The 19,913-nt window shown below is 31.6% G+C and overlaps 1 protein-coding gene across 1 annotated transcript in view; it reads left to right on the top strand.

Moving 5' to 3' along the window:
• Positions 1 to 17,555, top strand: part of LOC147065104 (fatty acyl-CoA reductase 1) — a 108,151-nt gene extending 90,596 nt beyond the window's left edge. Inside the window, exons 5-14 of the mRNA XM_085956738.1 lie at positions 3,197 to 3,287; positions 4,321 to 4,466; positions 6,021 to 6,130; positions 7,279 to 7,350; positions 8,240 to 8,360; positions 9,191 to 9,313; positions 9,830 to 9,949; positions 11,643 to 11,794; positions 14,425 to 14,530; positions 15,565 to 17,555. Coding sequence (XP_085812864.1) covers positions 3,197 to 3,287; positions 4,321 to 4,466; positions 6,021 to 6,130; positions 7,279 to 7,350; positions 8,240 to 8,360; positions 9,191 to 9,313; positions 9,830 to 9,949; positions 11,643 to 11,794; positions 14,425 to 14,530; positions 15,565 to 15,730 — 1,207 coding nt within the window. The 3' untranslated portion in view covers positions 15,731 to 17,555. The remainder of the gene's footprint in view (positions 1 to 3,196; positions 3,288 to 4,320; positions 4,467 to 6,020; positions 6,131 to 7,278; positions 7,351 to 8,239; positions 8,361 to 9,190; positions 9,314 to 9,829; positions 9,950 to 11,642; positions 11,795 to 14,424; positions 14,531 to 15,564) is intronic.
• Positions 17,556 to 19,913: the final 2,358 nt, after the last annotated feature.

Raw genomic sequence — 19,913 nt, forward strand, 5'->3', positions numbered from 1 at the left:
CACGTGGGCTGTACGTGTGCGTATAAACTTCGTATGTGTTTGTAGTTTTGTGTATTTTATGTTTGTGTATCACGCAATGTCGGCCATATTTGCCGGCTTTTCTGATTGCTGTGATTTGTACATAATATGCTCATTCCTTCTTTTTTTATTCGTAAGATAGATGCCTATCCAAAAATGCTATGTCTGGCAAGAAAAACGCTAAGTTGGCAACGCTGCTAGTACAGACAAAATTTGCAACAATTGACAAAATTTGTCAATCTCAGCATATCTATAAAATGTATTAATCTCAAAACTGTCTATCTCGCTCTAAAAGTTAACACAGCCAAGAAAAGCGCTGTTAAAACATAGCACTTTTTGACAGTTCAGATGGTTAACTTATTGTAACAATTTTATTAAGCGCCTCAATACATAAATATGATAAACTACCCTCAATAGCCGCTGACAGCAGCCTTGTGTATAGAAAAGATGCACAGGTGCCAAAAGAAAACAATTATTTTTAGTGTAAATAAATATAAGAGGATTAAAAAAAGTTATATTAAAATAATTATTTTATTTTCAACAGCATATTTATATTACAACAAAAGTGACATATTATTCTACCTGATAAATAATTTTGTATTATTGTTTATTTCGTACCAGTTGACGATCTTTTTGAAGCGGATGAAACCGGCCTTGATTATTATTATTGAGCTAAATGGAATATATACTTCTTAATAGGCTATTTTATTTAATTTAATACAATGTATTTTCATCAATAATTGACAGTTAACACTGTCTAATAAAATAAATTATCGCATACTAAAAAAACTTTTAAATAATGAAAGTTCGTTGAAGGCTTTAATTTCGTCCCATTATTACATATATATAATGTTTTTCTATAATTAATTTCTATCATTCAAAGTTACTTAGAGATTTTGGGATAAATCACAGTTTTTATGTACTTTAAATCAATTATTTGTATTTATATCGAATCAACTCTCGACCGTCTGACAGAACTAACTCTTTATTTATTTGGGTTTAGTCACGTTTTATAAATTTCATCATTACTTTAATCGAGCTTTAAATCTTTGTTAAATCTATATTTCCACAACATAAAGATACGAGCGGATGTATTATAGAATTAATATTTATTTTTAGATACGGTGTTAAACGCTTTGGAAATAGTGTTTATTGCCCACATACTGATTGGAGTTACAAGATTATATCCACATTTATCATTGCACCATTTCTGCATTTCACAAAAAAAACTGTTTCAAAATCATGAAATGATCTTTTATACCTTTGTAAACGGTGTGCTATTAATTGTATACAATATAAATATATAAACAAATAATTACAAGATAAAAAGAACTTTTTATATACCACATTTTTAAATTTTCTGTTGAATCATATAAACTTGACAATTCTATGTATTAATAATTTAGGACAAATAAGGCAAATTGTCAACAACTCATTTTTTTGCTATTTTGCAACAAACAAAGAAATATAGAATACTGAAATATCATTTTGATTTCCATAGTAACGCACGTATATTTATTAAAAATTTAGTTGCTAGGACTACCCCCTTAGCAACCAATAATAGTGGATTGGATTACAGATTTCTTCCGAAATAACTTTTCATACAAAACAGAATCATATTAATACTTTCGACCGAAGGTACTTGATGGAATTTGAATTTAAATTCTAATGGATTCAAGCTCTGTACTATTCCATTTAAGTCGTTTTTTGCGACCCGGGTTTCGCCTTTCGGCATCTTCAGGCGTCGTGTACACTCACCAAAGGCAAACACACACTGACAACGAACACCCTTAACTCTACCTTATACAGTAAAACAATACAATAAAGTAGGTAAAAACTCCATTACCTACCTATTTAGTCAGAAATTACAACAAAAAATACAATAAACAAATTATGAATAGCTGAAGTGTCAGTAAAAAGTAGGTACCTTGTAAGTAGTATTATTATAGACATCTCATTAGTTAACTCGATTAATTATTTTTCTTAGAATTGACGATTTACACTTCTTGAGTGTAGTATTTTTTATTGTTATAAAGAATTTTGACCTATTATTAGGTTTGACGATTTATTATAATAATATGCTGTCCAGTGTATTGTTATTAATAAGATAGGGTTTTTACTAATTGGGGTTTTTTTTACTGACACTTCAGCTATTCATAATTTGTTTATTGTATTTTTTGTTGTAATTTCTGACTAAATAGGTAGGTAATGGAGTTTTTACCTACTTTATTGTATTGTTTTACTATATAAGGTAGAGTTAAGGGTGTTCGTTGTCAGTGTGTGTTTGCCTTTGGTGAGTGTACACGACGCCTGAAGATGCCGAAAGGCGAAACCCGGGTCGCAAAAAACGACTTAAATGGAATAGTACAGAGCTTGAATCCATTAGAATTTAAAACAGAATCAACTGAAAATGAATTCAATTCTACTTAAAGATGGCTAACAGTATTAAAAGAATGCATTGGCATCGTGTTTTGATATATTCTAAAAGTTTCAAATGTCTAGCTAGTCGGGAAGTTAGTTAAAAATCGATTGCAAGATTTGTACTGGATAAACAACCACCGGACAAAAAAGAATACGTGTTAATAAAAACGTGGTAAAATAATAATGAATCTGCATTCTGTTTTTATAAATGATCAATCTATTAATGAAAATAAAACACAGTGCGTAGTACTTATTCTACTTAGTTTAATAATAAACAAGGTGGGTTTATCTGATACAAAATATACAATACGTATTACAAAAATATGTATACTAACAAATTTTAAATGCAAAATTATGTATAGAAGATATTGTGGACAATAATTAAATAAAATTCTAAGATATTCTCCATTTAAAAATTAATTAATTATAAATGTTTTTACACCAAGAAAATGAAAAAATATCCATTTATTTCAATATTGTCAAACTCGTTAACCTCATTTTGTTGAAAAATTAGATATTTAATAAATCTGTTGGTGATATTGGATATTATCTATTTTTGTGTATGATTTTAGCACACATCTAATCGTTTCAAAAATAAAAATTTGTATACCTTGTAAACACCATGAATTACAATTTTTTGGTTAGTCCCTTTTTAGAATAAAATAAAATAAGAATGTCTGTTTTATGTAAAATGGTTATGTTTGATTTTATTCTAATGATAAAACGTAATTAAAATTATTGTTATTATTTCTTGCAGATTCGACGAGGAACTGAAGAAAGCAGTCCTTCTCAACACTAGAGGCACCAAATTTATGCTGGATCTCGCCAAGAAATGCAAGAAGCTTCAGGTAATTAATTATTATTTATTCAAGTGGTAAAAATTAACAAGCGATGAATTTAAAAAAAATGCTTTATTAAAAAGTCCTGGTTATTTGACTTTTGAGACATATACTCAATTCTAATCTAGCACTTCAAAAACACAAAATCTGTTATCAGTGTTATCACTCTGTTGAAACTGAGACAATATAATGTTTTCATAAAATATTTTACTCGCAGAAAATAAATGAGTTTTTAATATTGTATTGGCAATAAGGCCACATTTTTTTAAAACACCCCTATCCCATTCGTCAGAAATAATTACAATATAATATTATCAGAGCTAATTTCTTCTTTATAGATGATGCCTTACTAAATATTAACATGATTTCTATCAAATTATCTATGATATAGTTATAGCACTTCTTCTGCTTAATAGTATAGCAACCCAACAATTAGTAGTAATATGAAAAATTATTAGCAAGTTCAAGTAAGTTATAACAAAAAAATTTGGAGTGATCAGTGACGTCGGTTAGTAATTAAAGTAATACCTACTTTGATTTAAAATACAAAAACCGATCGCCAATAGTAGCTCAATTTGGAAAGCTCTTCTGTGAATGTTAAAATCCATTAGTTAAAATTTGTCGCAACTAAGTATGACTCCTTTAGCATAGTGGTCTATATGCGTGGGCACGATATCCGAGAGATGCAGGTTCGATTCCTGCAGGGAGTCTTACTTTTTTCACAAAGTTTGTTTCTATTGGTTATAATATATTTTTTTCAGAAGTGTTTTCAAAATTATGTATGTTCAATAATTAGAATGTTATATTCTTAAATCTTGTGAATTATTGAAAGGATAACATCTGTGTAAGAGTTATTATGGTATTATTTATTATAGTATAGTACTTGTTCGCGCTTATAATAAATCAATACTAGTTGCGTCTTACGAGATAATTATTAATAATCGGTCTTGATTTTTTTTTAAATCCATCTCTCAATAATAACAATAAATAAAATTGACAACTTCTTCAATTTTAATATAATAAATGTTTAATTATTTTCCAGCTATTCTGTTACATATCGACAGCTTACTGCCATCTCCACGAGAAGGTTCTTGATGAGAAGCCTTACCCTCCTCCTGCAGATCCTCATAAGATCATCAAGTGCGTGGAGTGGCTTGACGATGACGTTGTCAACGCCATGACCGATAAGTATGTTAACATTCCTTAAAAATTTATTAATTAATTCTGTAGTCTACAGCCATTTTAGCAAACATAATTCGTGTTCACCTACAGAACTAAACCAGTTATATCAAATATGTGTGGAAAAGTATTTTTTTAATTAAAATTATATTATTATTCAACAATTTAATGTTTAAAAAAATATTTATTATTATTAGTAACCGTGGCTTTATCCAACTGGCTTTCTCTTAGGTATGCTAACATACTGTAGTTTAAATGCTAGAAGATATCAATATTCGTCCACGTATTTTTTTTTACTTATACTTGGTGTAAATGAGAACTCGGCCATTCTTGGTGGTATTGAATTGTGTGTCCCTGATAACTATCGTCGACATCGGGAGCATTAGCTGTTTATTCTCCCAATGAGCAGAACTAACCTGCCATTGGTGATTCCAATTGGGAGGGCAATAACTCTGTTCAGCCATTCATTCGGTGTGCTTCCACGCTTTATAAATTTAAATTTTTATTATCTTTGTACCTTCTACTTTATTTTTCATACTGTTTTATGTGATACTGCATATATTTATTTCTTCTTTACACTGTTTAATAATTTGTATTTCTTTTAAATGTCATGTTGTGAGCGTCTTAAATTTATTATGTTCTAAGTAAGTAAAAAAAATGAATTTTTTAATATTTTTTAACATGAAAAAAGCAAATAAATAATACAAAAAATATAAAGTAGTTACATGGATGTACGCCAACGCCAAATCAACTAAAAAGAATCTATTTCAAGAATTTATAAAACAACGTCCACACAATCCCATCCTAATAAAAAAGGGATTAAGTTGAACATATTTATTTCTCGACCAGTTGGCATTACCAATAGCAGGTTAGTTCTGTACTTTGGATGAACAAACGAAATAATATAATGTTCCCGATTTCTAACATAGTTATCAGGGCCACGCGGGTCAACCACAGACAGACTAATAAATATAATTCAGTTAGGCTATATCCCAATAACTACATTTTGAAGCAGGGTTTTGAATATACGAGTGTTATATGAAAATGAAACACACATTATAGACGTGCAATAGTATATGTTGCAACCTTCAAATATACCAATATTAGCGTCAGTGCATAAGCCGAGAGAAGTTATCAGAACAAATGACAAGTGTATTATTGACACGTGTTTAAGTTTATCCGATATTCTTACACACTCGAGATCGGTTGCTTGTTACTCCACACCGGCTAGGTATTTCACTTCCCGCTAATTCTGTGTTCACTGACTACCAATAATAAATAAATTTTTATCCAAATAATTCGGAAAAAATACGTAGGCAAATACTGATCTCTTCTGACAGCACCTGCTAATAAGAAATAGGTCTCACGTTGGGTAAATTTAAATATTTGTCATTATTACAGAAGCTTTAATTAACGTATAATTTAAAAAAAAGACGAAAAAATCACTTTTGAATTTCATATTGAGTAAAATATGAATGTCTTCAATTATCATGATTTATTTATTGGATCATTCATATCGTGGGCCATATTTTCTTATGAATTGATTTACTTATTTAATTTCAGAATCCTCGACACCTTGCCTAATACATACGCCTTCACAAAAGCACTCGCTGAGGGTTTAGTGGTAGAAGCGATGGAGGAAATTCCAGCCATGATCTTGAGGCCTTCTATTGGTGAGTATAGTAACGACAAATAATATATAGTAACAATTTAATAAAACCTATATTTTATTAATTTGATCCTTTAGAATTTAGACGTTTCGTAGACAGACAATGGTCTCGAAATGCTGCTATTTTTTGCGTTTTTGTGTATACTTGCCACAAACACTCACTACGACTCCAAAGCTCGTACGCAGGCATATACTGTGGCTTTCAATGTTGTGCTGAAACTGTCCCAGAAGACATTTTCCAGGTCATTGGTTGGCGTACACGAGAGTGTGCATGATCTATATTCTATACTACAGTGAATCCTAAGAAGTCTAATGGTCCGGTGTATTCTTCTTCTTATTGTGCCATCCCTAGTGGAGGTCGGCCACCATTAAAGCGATATTAGATTTTTCGTCTGCTACCCGAAACAGTTCAGTGGAGCTGCACTCGTACCAATCACGGAGGCTCTTAACCCACGAAATGCGGCACCGTTCTCTGGTGTATTACACGGATATAAATTCTCTTTTATTTTTTTCTTTCGACCATGTCCGATCCTAATAGGATCATATGGGCCTCCACAGATTAGAGGTTTGTATTGACAGATTTTGTTTTTTGTGAGAAATGTATGTCAGCCACTTGCTCAACCTATTAGGTCCATACCCTGACACACAAATTGAAAAACAATATGTGCACTTGCCAGACCCAGGATTCGAACCTGGGACCCACGGCGTTATAGTCCAACGCTTAAGCCGCGCGGCCACCGTGGTTTTCTCAAGGCAAAATTAATATTAAAATATGTGATTTTTTTCTACATACCCGTTGCCTTATACGTGGTAATTGCCTATCGACATTAGTTAAGTTTTTCTACTAATCTCATTCCATCTAGACTCTGGAATAATCCTGCACAAATGTTGTGACTCCAGTCACTTTCTTGATGTTGTCACTTCACCTGTAAGGTGCACACCTTTATGATCTCTTTCTTCCCTTTGTTTTGTATCTGTCAACAATCAAATATATTTTTATTTTACCAATTTCAAGGGCCTGCAAAGAAAATTTTTGCTGTCATGATATTAATCATATTTTTATAATACTAGTCACTAGTGAATTAAAATAAATTGTATGCCACTATTTTAATAAGCTTGTGATTAAATGTTTGGTTTTATTATAATTCACAGTTGTCCCAATATGGAAGGAGCCCGTGCCTGGCTGGACAGATAATTTAAATGGACCTGCAGGATTATTGATCGGTAAGATAAAATATTTATCTTATTATAATATTATAAGGTTTAATTAAGTTGACATAACTATGTTAAATAATGTCATAGTAGTATTAATCTAGAACACTGTTACCCAAACTTTGTTGGACTACCGCCCCTTTAGGACATAATATTATATTTTATTAACTGTGAGCTTCAAATATTAAATTTTATTTTAAAAAATACGATTTTTGTTTTCGTATAAGCAAACTTATCATTATTTAAAACACACTGGTGAAACCCTCTTTTAAATTTGTTGTTTATTCATTTATATGCTTACACACGGACTACTTAAAAATACATAAGAAGATTCATTATATACAGACGAAAAGCCTGGAGTGACAAAGTGTATTCTTTGTTTGCTTAAGTCTTGCCTTACTAACAGCGATCCATAGAGTTTTTTTCCAAACAGTGTCTTGTAGTCACAAGGGTACAACTTTATTTACTTATTTAAAAAAGATACATGAAGCACATAACAAATTATTAATTCAACACCTTCACAACATGACATTTAGAATTAAAAGTACAGGTAAATCAACTTAGAGAAAAAAATAATATACAAATTCAACAATCAAGTATACATCTCTAGGGTGTGCATTGATCAGCCTCACAGCCCTCGCTATTGGTGCCATTTAATTTCACTATTGAGATCTTGTTAGGTGAACAAATTTATCACCAGATAACTTGTAAATGGAAGGCATGTTATTATTTCAATGGTTAATGTATGTACTTATTTTTCAGTTCAATAAAAAAATACGCAATGTATCATTTTTATACACAATATTCTACACATCTTCAGCCCATATAATATCGTATTGATTTGAATGTAAACTAGGAGTAAGTATATATTAATTATTTTTAAATGATTTTTCATTAACAGGAGCTGGAAAGGGAGTAATCAGGACGATGTGGTGCAACTCTACCGGATATGCAGATTACATTCCGGTCGACATAACAGCTAATTGCCTGTTGGTGGCTACTTGGAACTACGTGTACAATGGGTAAGTTCTAAATTCAAAATTACCTAACGATACAATATACTAGGCATGTCCAACTTCAAGAAGACTGCGATCTACTATTCGTGACAGTGACCTACCATACTCTCTCAAAGTCATTCTTTAACTTGAACAAATGTGTTATATTTGGCTTAGGACACTGATTCCTTACAATGATATTAAACAAGAACACTGGTATTTTACTAACAGAAAAAAATACTAAACCTCCTATTAATCGTAAATATCGCCATTTTGGGCACGTATTGCATTCATCGTCAAATTATTTTCCCGCTGTGCAAAAAACAAATAGCGCCTCTATACATGCATGGATTTACTGGTAGCAATAGTGAGTATTTTAAACTATCGTGACAATAACTTACTGTTTACACCTAAAAGTGCTGACTGTCTCTCCAATCCCATTCTTTAAGAGTGAGCGAGACACGATATTGTCATTTTATGGTACTATTCGTGTTTCGCACTATTTGACAGGTAGTGAAAATCGGCCAACCTGAAAATTCGTTCGTAGCTCATTTTTTTGCCGGCAGGTTCGCCACTATCGTTCTACTGCGCAGGCGCAGATCGAAAAAATCCTAATGAAAATTCAGGAGAATACATGTTTACCCATACATTTTATTGTTATGGCCCCGATATTACTTACTGTCAACAGTAAATCCATGCACGTCTAAACGGGGTTAATACACGACAATAATGGGAAAATACACGTCAGTTTAAAATGTAGCGATCGCAATTAATGTCTAGCTAGACTATAAATGGTTAATACGATCTTATATTATTATGGATTAGTTCAACGAATGGTATGTTTTTGTTATTTTTAGGGAAGTGACAAGAACAGTCTGCAACGTGACCAGCTCAGCTGAAATCAAGATTTCTTGGCAAGAGATGATAGACATTGGAAGAAAGATCATCACTGAAAAGGTTCCACTTAATGGAGTTGCATGGCAAGTTATGATTAATTATGTACTTAAAAATAATCTTAATTGATCCGTTATTTTAACAAAAAATGTTAGGTACTAATTTTGAGAAACTAGAGTACAGCTGATAATATACATTTCATTTCAAAGTAATGCTCAGTGCTTTTCCTGGGAATACATAATGATGTAACACCAATTTTTCCACCAATATGATGGTCACCAGGTTTTCAATGCATTATTTTGATTGATAATATTACATAATATATATTTTTTGAAAATTCTGTATGTCAATGGGACAATCCATAAAATGTAATTGAAACTTTTTTTTAATCTATCAAATTCAAATTTGAATTAAATCAGATTTTTTATTAGACATGCCAATCTTATATCACCTACACTTATTTTAATATATTTCTTATTTTGGCTTTTGATTTCTTTAAAACAAATTAAATACTTATTTAATTAATAATTAGGATACATATAATATATCTTAATGTTAAAAAAAAAACTGACATAATAATAGTGGTGTCTCTGATCTTTCAGGTATCCTGGAGGATCGATGAAGAGTTCGAGGCTGCATCATCAAATTTGCATGTTCTTTTTCCATCTTCTCCCTGCTCTTTTAGTTGACGGTCTACTGTATTTAACAGGAAACAAACCCATGTAAGTGGATTTACTTACCTATAATTTATTATGTGACCCTGGCGGGGTATTAGCGTCAATAGTAACAGATCCGTAGTACGCAAGGTGCTACGTGATTATGGTTGCAGGCGTAAGCCATGCGTTCCCCGCCAAAATCAAAGCGCGGAGTGCCTGGGCATGAGGAATATACACTGGGTAAAATTTGGATAAAATCTGATGGCGATCGAAGCAAAGAAGCGCGGTATGCTAGTGTGCGGGGATAAACTGTGGCGAATGATCATTCTCATAGCATGAAACATTTTTTTTTTTTTAAATAAATCATTATTTAAACCAAGGTGGGGAACCTGTGGTCTTGCATGCCATTAGGTGCTGTATTTTGAATGAACTCAAAAAAAATTAGGATGTAATAATTGAAGATTCTTAAATGCGCCCTTGTTGGGTTACGAACAGTTACCTGAATGTGGCCTTCGAACACAAAAAAGGTTCTCGATCCCTGATTTCAAATATTCAGATCAATTATACTTATATAAATAATCTCACTTAGGAGTACCTACGTAAGTAGCGATAGCAAAACGTCAAAAGAGTGACGTCAAAATGCATAATACGCCAATACATAATATAAGATAAAGAATATTAATTATTATAGCTACCGATTCGACCACAATAAAAATCGTTCTGGATTCGCCATCAAGTAGTGTAACATAAAAGTTCTCCAAAAATAAAAACTCCCACTAAAAACATATCACATTACCGTGAAATCATATAGTTTTGACAGAAAGAAAACAGTCGAAGCTGCATTGTAAGAGCAGTCAGAAATAGCAACCGTAATAATAATCACATTTGCCCTGTGCAATTTGTGCTCACTAGAAGAATGTATTTGTTTACGAGCAAAATATAATTTTACACAATAAAAAACCTTCTTCTGACCAAACTATCATTAGAAATTCTAAATCGAGTAGACCCTGCACATCTATTCTATACACAAGATTGCATTCGGCCGCTATCTAGGGTAGGAAAGTATCTAAGTATTAGCATTTATGATGACAATTTCAATAAGTTAGTTGTAATTATTGTTACAACAAGTGCTATGTTTTAACAGAACGTCTCTTGGGTGTGATAAATTTTAGAGTGAGATAGACAGTTTTGACAGTTCAGACGGCTAAATTATTGTAATTGTTAATATTTCGATACTTTCCTACCCTAGTTAGCTGCCGTATAGGCCGAAAGCAGTCTTGTGTATAGAATAGATGCGCTGCAGTAAATCTTGTTACAGAATATTGAATGGCTCTAAGGGTAATAAAAATATGATTAACACAATACTATACGGAAACACCCACGATGGCCGAGCGGCTGAATCGTTGGCCTTTGGCGTCGTGGGCTCCAGGTTCGAATCCTGGGTCTGGCAAGTATACACATATTGTTTTTCAATTTGTGTATGAGCCAGAGTATGGACTTACTAGGTTGAGCAAATGGCTGACATCCATTTATCGTAAAAAAACAAAATCTGTTAATACAAACCTTCACTATGTGGAGGTCCATAATGATCCTATTAGGATCGGAGATGGTCGGAAAAAAAATACGGAGTCATGAATTTTTGAAGATGATCAGCTCATTCACCTATTATGAATCAATCTAGCCAGGTCAACTCGTCCCTAGATCTTTTCATACATAACATGGTCCAGTTAAGTCACCTCCGTTTTATAATATATTTTAGATTGATGAGAGTCCAGCGAAGAATCAACAAAGGCTTCGAAGTGTTCGAGTATTATGCAAATAATCAATGGGATTTCCAGTCAAATCATGTCCAAAACGTCAGAGCGCACATGAATGCTAGAGAATCCATGGAATACAAGATTGATGGAAACGGTAAGTTGTCAATTACTTATGTTGCTTAAAATGAATTCGCCACTTATCAGAGCTTGAAATTAAATATAATTTATTAATAATTTAAATTATAAAGTGTTTTCATTAATCAATAATATGTACGTGTATCTAAAAACATTAAAAAGAAAAATATTTTTAATGTCAAGTCAAAGATGATCACATAATTTTGAATAAAATGAGGATTTACTAAATGATCCCATCTTTTTATTGCTTACATATTATTATTTTATGGTTATTGTTACTAATATGAATGATGAAAATACTTTTAAATGATTCATATTTTTAAATGTACCTACTTACTTAGGTAATTTTAATTTCTGTTATTAATTTTAGCAGAGGTTACGTTCCTAAATAGATGTCAGTTTTTTTATAGTGCTTAATAATTGACAAGAGATATTATTTCGTTTATCTTTTGATAAGCTTTCCACCTCTTTTTCTTAAAGTCAATCTTCGGCTAAATAATCATAGATGGCACTACATTCTATTATTTTAATTAATGTTATTAAGTATACTAATATTATTAGCCAATGTTATCTACTAATTTGGTGCATTTCTGTAATATTTTGACGACATCTAGTGGTAGGTATTTTCGATAGGATAATAATATTAGTATCATGTCCTAAACTCAAATTTTTAAATATTATAATAATATAACATTGGATTTTGAAATTAGTCGGCGAACAGTGAATTTATAATTCAAAACTTATTATCCTGTAAACCTGTACACGTGCATGAATTTACTATCAGCAATAGTGTGTTAAAAGGGGGGACATGCTCGTCGAAGGTCAAAATTGAGTTTTTATTGTATTTTCAAACCATGATCCTGGACACTCCTTAAACGTTGTAGATAATCTATTCATATAATTTTGAAGCCTTATTATCCTTCATAGTTATTTTAAACATTTGATGACTGCATGAAGTATTTTTGTTACATAAAATAGTATTCTTTTAAACCTCTCGTTCTAATGATTTAGAATATAGTCATATTTCGGTACAGAACTGTGCAGTGGTGTTAAAATTTTTTACATTTATTAATTTTTAAACGCATTTATAAAACCATTAGTATAATTTATTACGAGATAATTTTTGTAAAATATTCACGATAAAAAATTATTTTGATAATCTCTGTGATCCCAAATTTGACAAGAATTAGGCATTTTATTATTCAAAAAATCGGCAAGATTAACACATTTCAAGATGATTCTAAAGATACTTATTATAAGCTATGTTTTTGACCATTCAAGTGTGATAAAAATCTTATGAATAATGATTGCTTTATAATAATTATTGACCTAAGAATAAGGTAGTGTTTTTTTGAAATACGCCATTTCTTTTGTCATTTCCTAGTGGTTAAGCTACAACATACGGCCGTAGCCATACAATGACAAACTATAATTAAAGTAGGGAGTAAAATTATGTTAACGCGCGTGTTTGAACATGTACATAACCGAATTTTTTTTATTTTTTTTTTAAACGGTACATGTTCAAACACGCGCGTTAATATCATTTTACTCCCTACTTCAATTATAGTTTGTTAATTTATGGCTACGGCCGTATGTTGTAGCTTAACCACTGGGGAATGACATAAGAAATGGCGTATTTCAAAAAAACACTACCTTATTCTTAGGTCAATAATTATTATAAAGCAATCATTATTCAAAAGATGTTTATCACACTTGAATGGTCAAAGACATAGCTTATAATAAATATCTTTTAAATCATCTTGAAATGTGTTATTCTTGCCGATTTTTTGAATAATAAAATGCCTAATTCTTGTCAAATTTGGGATCACAGAGATTATCAATATATTTTTTTATCGTGAATATTTTACAAAAATTATCTCGTAATAAATTATGCTAATGGTTTTATAAATACGTTTAAAAATTAATACATGTAAAAAATCTTAACACCACTGCACAGTTATGTACCGAAATATGACTATATTCTAAAACATTAGAGCGAGAGGTTTAAAAGAATACTATTTTATGTAACAAAAATACTTCATGCAGTCATCAAATGTTTAAAATAACTATAAAGGATAATAAGGCTTCAAAATTATATAAATAGATCATCTACAACGTTTAAGGAGTGTCCAGGATCATGGTTTGAATATACAATAAAAACTCAATTTTGACCTTCGACGAGCATGTCCCCCCTTAAGCTATCGTGATAATACCCGTTTACACACAAAAATGCCAATTGTCGCACCAATATTATTTTTCAACTGTCAGCGAAACGTGTTGGTTGTTGTTGTGTGAAGGTTTACTGTGCTGCACACTGTAGTTCATATATTTTCCGGCAGGTTCGCCACTATCGTTCTACTACGCAAATATTGCACAAGTTGCAACTACCGCTTGAAAAATTAGAAGCTGCAGAACTTTTTTGACCCATGCATACCGTCTTGCTCGATAATACGTGTTTACACTTACAAATATGTGATGTCAGCAGTAAATCCATACACGTGTAAATGGGCTATAATGCTGCTAGGAACATCTAATAATAGAATAGGAAGCCTGAAATGTGATGCACAGTAATTGAATGCTATTCATTATTGCACAATGTAGCTATCTAGCTAATTATTATGTTTTATGAAATTATGTTATTCTTTTCAGGCTTAAATGTTCACGACTACTTTGAAAATTGCATCAAATCCACCAGACTCTACATGTTGGACTCTCCTGAAAGCACCCTACCAGCCGCCAGACGCCACATGAAAGTGTAAGATACATTTTTTTTTATTAAATCCATCATGAGTGGGGGAAGAACAAACATTCGCTCGCTTGGCCTAAATGCGGCGGTCTAATAAAACGAGTTCTCAAGTATTCGTCGGAGACCTGGTGCATGACTAAAGGAAGGAAGAGTGCTGGGCTCATTTGAGCGGATCATGCTGCACGGTATCTTCGGACCCACAAGTGACACACAGTTGGGGTAGAGACAGATACAGCTAGCCATACGTTTTTTATAGGGGCTCGCACATTGTACAGTCTATCAAATTATCCCGCCTTATAAGGCTGGGCTATGTACACAAGATAGACAACTCACGCGTGACAATCGGAAACCCGGAATTCAAACGAAGACCTGGTCTACCTCGTACAAAATGGCGGGATAGTATCGAGTTTGATTTAATGGCTTTGGACAGACCTTGATGGAGGCAGATGGCCAGGAGGCCAAGATCCACATAAGGTTGTAGTGCCAGAAAGAAGAATAATATGAACTTCTTCCAATTCTTAACGTGGCTGGCTCACTGTCACTTAAGTCAACGACGATTTCTTTAAGCTTTGTTCTTCGACAGATATCTTCATTATTTATATATGGTATCCTTTATATTATTATGGTATCCTTTATTTGTATGCTGGCAGATTATCTTCAACATATTATTTTTTGAACGTTTATATTATATTATATGTTCGATTAAGGGTTCTTACAAACCAAACAAACTAATTACATTTATCAGTGTCTAATTTATAAACATTATCTAGTAGTGTTATATACAAAATAAAAAATCTTAATCTATATATTATGTATTATACAAAAATAATAATAATTAATTTTATTTTATATAAACTAGAAAATAAGTAGATAATACAATCATATATAGATATATATATAAATATACATAATAAATATATTCATAGGTTATATATTATATATTCATTAGATATAGTCAATTAACTGTCATTTACTTTTGTTTGTAAGAAATAAAAAGGCTTTTTATATTTTATTTATATTATATTATATATTATATGTTGCAGGATGTACATCGTGGATCGCCTGACAAGAATAGCATTCTTCGCGCTGCTCATCTGGCTGTTAAGCGACGTCATCATGATGGTATTCAACTACATCTTCACATCGGAAGTCACCACAAGCAGTACCTTCACCCCCACAAAGTCGTCGATGCCCTCTGTAGAAATTTAATCATCATTTAGCCATAAGTAGATAGGATAATCATTAAACGACTGCTCTACATTCAGAATGCTAATTATTGATGGATATCGTGTATCACCAATGATACCTTAGTGCTGGCTGCCTTGTTGTATTTCATTTTACACTTAATATGTTTCATTGGAATTCTAAAAATTAAAATTAAATTGACAAAAACAATTGTCAAATAATAAATAAGTACCTATATTAAATCAACTATTTTTATTGAATTTCATAAAATGTAATTTAACATACTTTACATAATTCGGATACACTTCAAAAACACACCAATTACAAAAAAATCTATAAAAATAAATTATTTGCAATGGCTGATACCTTACGACTAAAATTTACTGAGATCCTCACACCATCTAGGAATCAAGTTAAGTACCTATTATTGGTAGGTACCTTGAAGATTAAATCCATAAAATCGCTCGCCAATATTAACAAAATTTGATTCACTTCTGTCGCATAGCTATTAGTTAATTTCGTCGTAATTAGTTCTAAGACAGGTGGCTAAATTGGCAAAGTACATTAACCAAAATTCGAGTCCCGTTCGGTACCTATATTTTTGTCAAGATTTTTTTCGAATGAGCATGTTTCTGAGATGTTTCCAAAATATGTATGTAAATAATAAATCATCATAATCAGCCGGGGTCGATCCACTACTCACTACTGGATGAAGGCCTTCCCTAGTTTTGTCCACATATGTGCGTAGAATATAATTATTAACAGACGAGTAGAACTCTATGGGTACGTATTTTATTTTGAGATATATTATATATTTAAGCTATCGTTGGTGTTTCCACATATATCGTATATCACTATTATTATTTTTGTACCTACTGATTCACAATATATGGGAAAATCAATTAATATTTTTATAAATTTTTTGAAACTTGAACTGTCACTGTGTATTTTTTCTTCTCCCTCCAGGCGTTTCGAGCTCTGTGCTATTAATAGATTACGCATGCATGTTAAGTTAATGATTGATACCTAAATCAGACAAAGAAGTCTTCATTAAGACACCAAGAAAAAGCAAACAGAGGGAAAAATACACCGTTAAAGTCCAAATGGAAAAAAAGATAATATTTCTAATTAAAAAAACTTTAGGCAACATTCAGTCTGGTTAGTGCAGTTATCTTTTTTTTCGTTGTAAGTATATCCACGAAATGATCAAAATTCATTTATCCATTTTTTAAATTACGTGTAATTTTTTACACGTAGTTTTCATAATCATATTTAAATAGTTTTAATTAATAAAAATAATTGCTCAACTATAAACTAGTGTAGAAATAATAAATAAGCTTATATTAATTGAGTTTTAAATAAATCTTTTCGATAATAATAACGTATCTAGTACCTGTCTACGCAAAGTACAATAAATTAATGTAAACTGCTCTTCTTCATGACCATAATTTTTGCCACAGCTGAAAATATTGTCAATTGTGTTATTGGTGTACAAAATGGAAAAAAATCTTTAATTGTATCATTAATCATTCCTTATTTTTTTCCATATACTTAAATCGGTTATATCTTTCAACATAATATTTCCATTATGCCATGACCGTAGATATATTATTTTTTAAATCATGTAAAAAATCCCATACAAGTATATTTTACCGACACATTATCTTAATATGTTTTTCTTAACGACACCGTCTATTATTCTATTTCCATATATTCATACTTATATGTTGAGTAAATTTTAATACTGTAGCCTGTAGGTAGTGTAACTTATCATAAGGACAAACTGAAGACTCATAAGTAAGTCATAAGTGTTATAAATACAATATTTTTTTTAAACAATAAAAACTTGAAAAATAATTCCTTCTTATTTTTATTAACCCAAAAACTACTCATACGTAGCAGTCAATGACTTCGGGCCTTGTCAGCATTATTTCGACGATGTAAGAATAAGCAAGTCAGCATATTTTACACGCGTGACCTTCTTCTATGGGATCCGAGTGCCTCGGGCTAAGTCATCAAAACGCTCAAAGTTGCAACAATGCAGAGGCCAGCAGATTTCCCAATTGCAAACTAAAGATTCAAATAGACTATATGACGATCGGGCACATATATGCTAAGAGCGTTTTAGTGTCTATGATCAAATCTATGCCATTCCGACATTTATACACACATATTGTATGACAGCTATGACATCGTATTTACACTCTGTGGCACCCTGTGACACAGGACGCCAACATAAGAAACGGGTTTTTCGACATATATATGACCGATCGTCATAGAGTGTATTTGAAGCATAAATCAACAAAGTCTAGATTATTTGTGTCGTCTTTATGATTTAGTTTTGGTTAATACCTGTTTTATTATTCAGTTGAAAATGTCCCTTTGAGGCGCACGAAACCGGCTCAAATTTATTGAATAAAAAAGTGGAATAAGTACTAAAAAAAATTGTGTTTTATTAAATTAATCAATAATTCAACAATGTCTCTTGCAATTTACCGAATATTCATGTAAGTATATAAATGGCGGGTCATAGTTGATAAGTAAGTCTTAGTATCAATATTAATTCAGTCCGATCAATAATCTTCGTGTCCGTCAAATCAGTCCCCGCACAGCAATTCATGCACCGAGCCTCGGACCTCAGACCAGTAACATGCTCTTGTATGCTGCAATAAAAACTCGCTCCACGAATCCTACGTTCTGGCGGCCATATTGTTTTACTATAAAACCTTTCAAGAAAATCATTTAACAATTTTGTTGGTTTCGTATATTTATTTTTCACCAAAAAAATGCATCTCCATCAAGGAATTATTCTTTATAACGGGAATTTTGGTAGGTACACTAAAAAATTAATTTTTGGTAATTCAACTCCATATTTTTGCCAAACTATCCTTAGCCTCCTCGATATCACATGATATCACATGATATATTATTATAGCTGCAAAAAATACATCTCGGTAATTTGGTATTGACACGTACAATTCCGGCAGATCGATAGACGATACTTTCTTCCGGTAGATAAAATACCAAGCATGGATACATATATTTTATGCGGGCCGCACTACAGATAATATGTAAATCATTTAATACTTTTTATATAGGTATATTTATTTTTCATCATCAACGCTATGATCCAATGAGTATTGGATGCCTCCAGGATACGTCTCAATTTTGCTTTATCTGACTGAGTAACTCCCTCCTCTATCTTCGCCTCATGGATGGTGTGTCACCTTCCACACGATCAACTCTCCCAATCATCTATTTTCCTTCCAGACTACTGAAGGGGACCTTACTAGTTTACTTTGAAAGAATTACTTTGTCAGAAATAGATTTAACGTTTGGTACTGTGAGTGCGCGGAGTGTGCCCCCCCCCCCTAAATTCAAATATGTAGAAAAAATATTTTAATTTATTTCTCTTTAGCCTTCCAACCAAATTTAAAATGATAATACTGTTTTTACAATTTCATGAAAATTGTTATTTATACATGTCTGAAGAATTATTATCATATCGACTGCTTACTCTGCAAACCGGCTAACTCCATTTGGGCAAATTGTTCAGAAAGGAGAAAAAGCATAATAATTTAACTATCGAGCGGAATTTCTTTGTTTCTAAATGTCATGTTGTGAACGTCTTAAATTAGTAATTTGTAATGCCCACTATATGTAAAAAAAAAAAAAATTAAAATTATTTGAATTAACAATTCCAAAAATACACTAGGATTTTTTTTCTTTTTTAAAAATAAGCTGCACTATGAATTAATACACTATTTTAGCTTCCCATTTTTATATAAAGAAAATTAATATAAAGAGCTAAGTTATTCCATTTACGATATTGGAAATTTGGCACCTGCAATTGGCTGTTTTGTTTCAAGACCGATAACGCATTTATTTATAGGTTTAAGAGTTTAAAATTTTGTGTGACCATAGAAAACATGCTTTATAACAAAATGCTATCAAAATCTAATTTTTGGTCAAAAGCGCAGTTAGCTGGTTTGCAGATTAAGGAGTCGATATCTCAAAATATTTATTGTTGAATTTCAAAAAGATTTTTAGATTATTGTGTAGACAATGTCTTCAATATAATTTCTAGATAATCTCGAATACTATTCTAAAGACAATCATGCATTTAAGAAATAATTATACCGAAGAAATACATAAACCCTTTAAAAAACTGTATCAATTGTGGAAACAATTAACACAATGTATAGCA

The sequence above is a fragment of the Rhyacophila brunnea genome, unplaced genomic scaffold (genome assembly GCF_057557595.1).
Source record: "Rhyacophila brunnea isolate RB1 unplaced genomic scaffold, BYU_Rbru_1.0 scaffold_6, whole genome shotgun sequence".
NCBI lineage: Eukaryota > Metazoa > Arthropoda > Insecta > Trichoptera > Rhyacophilidae > Rhyacophila > Rhyacophila brunnea.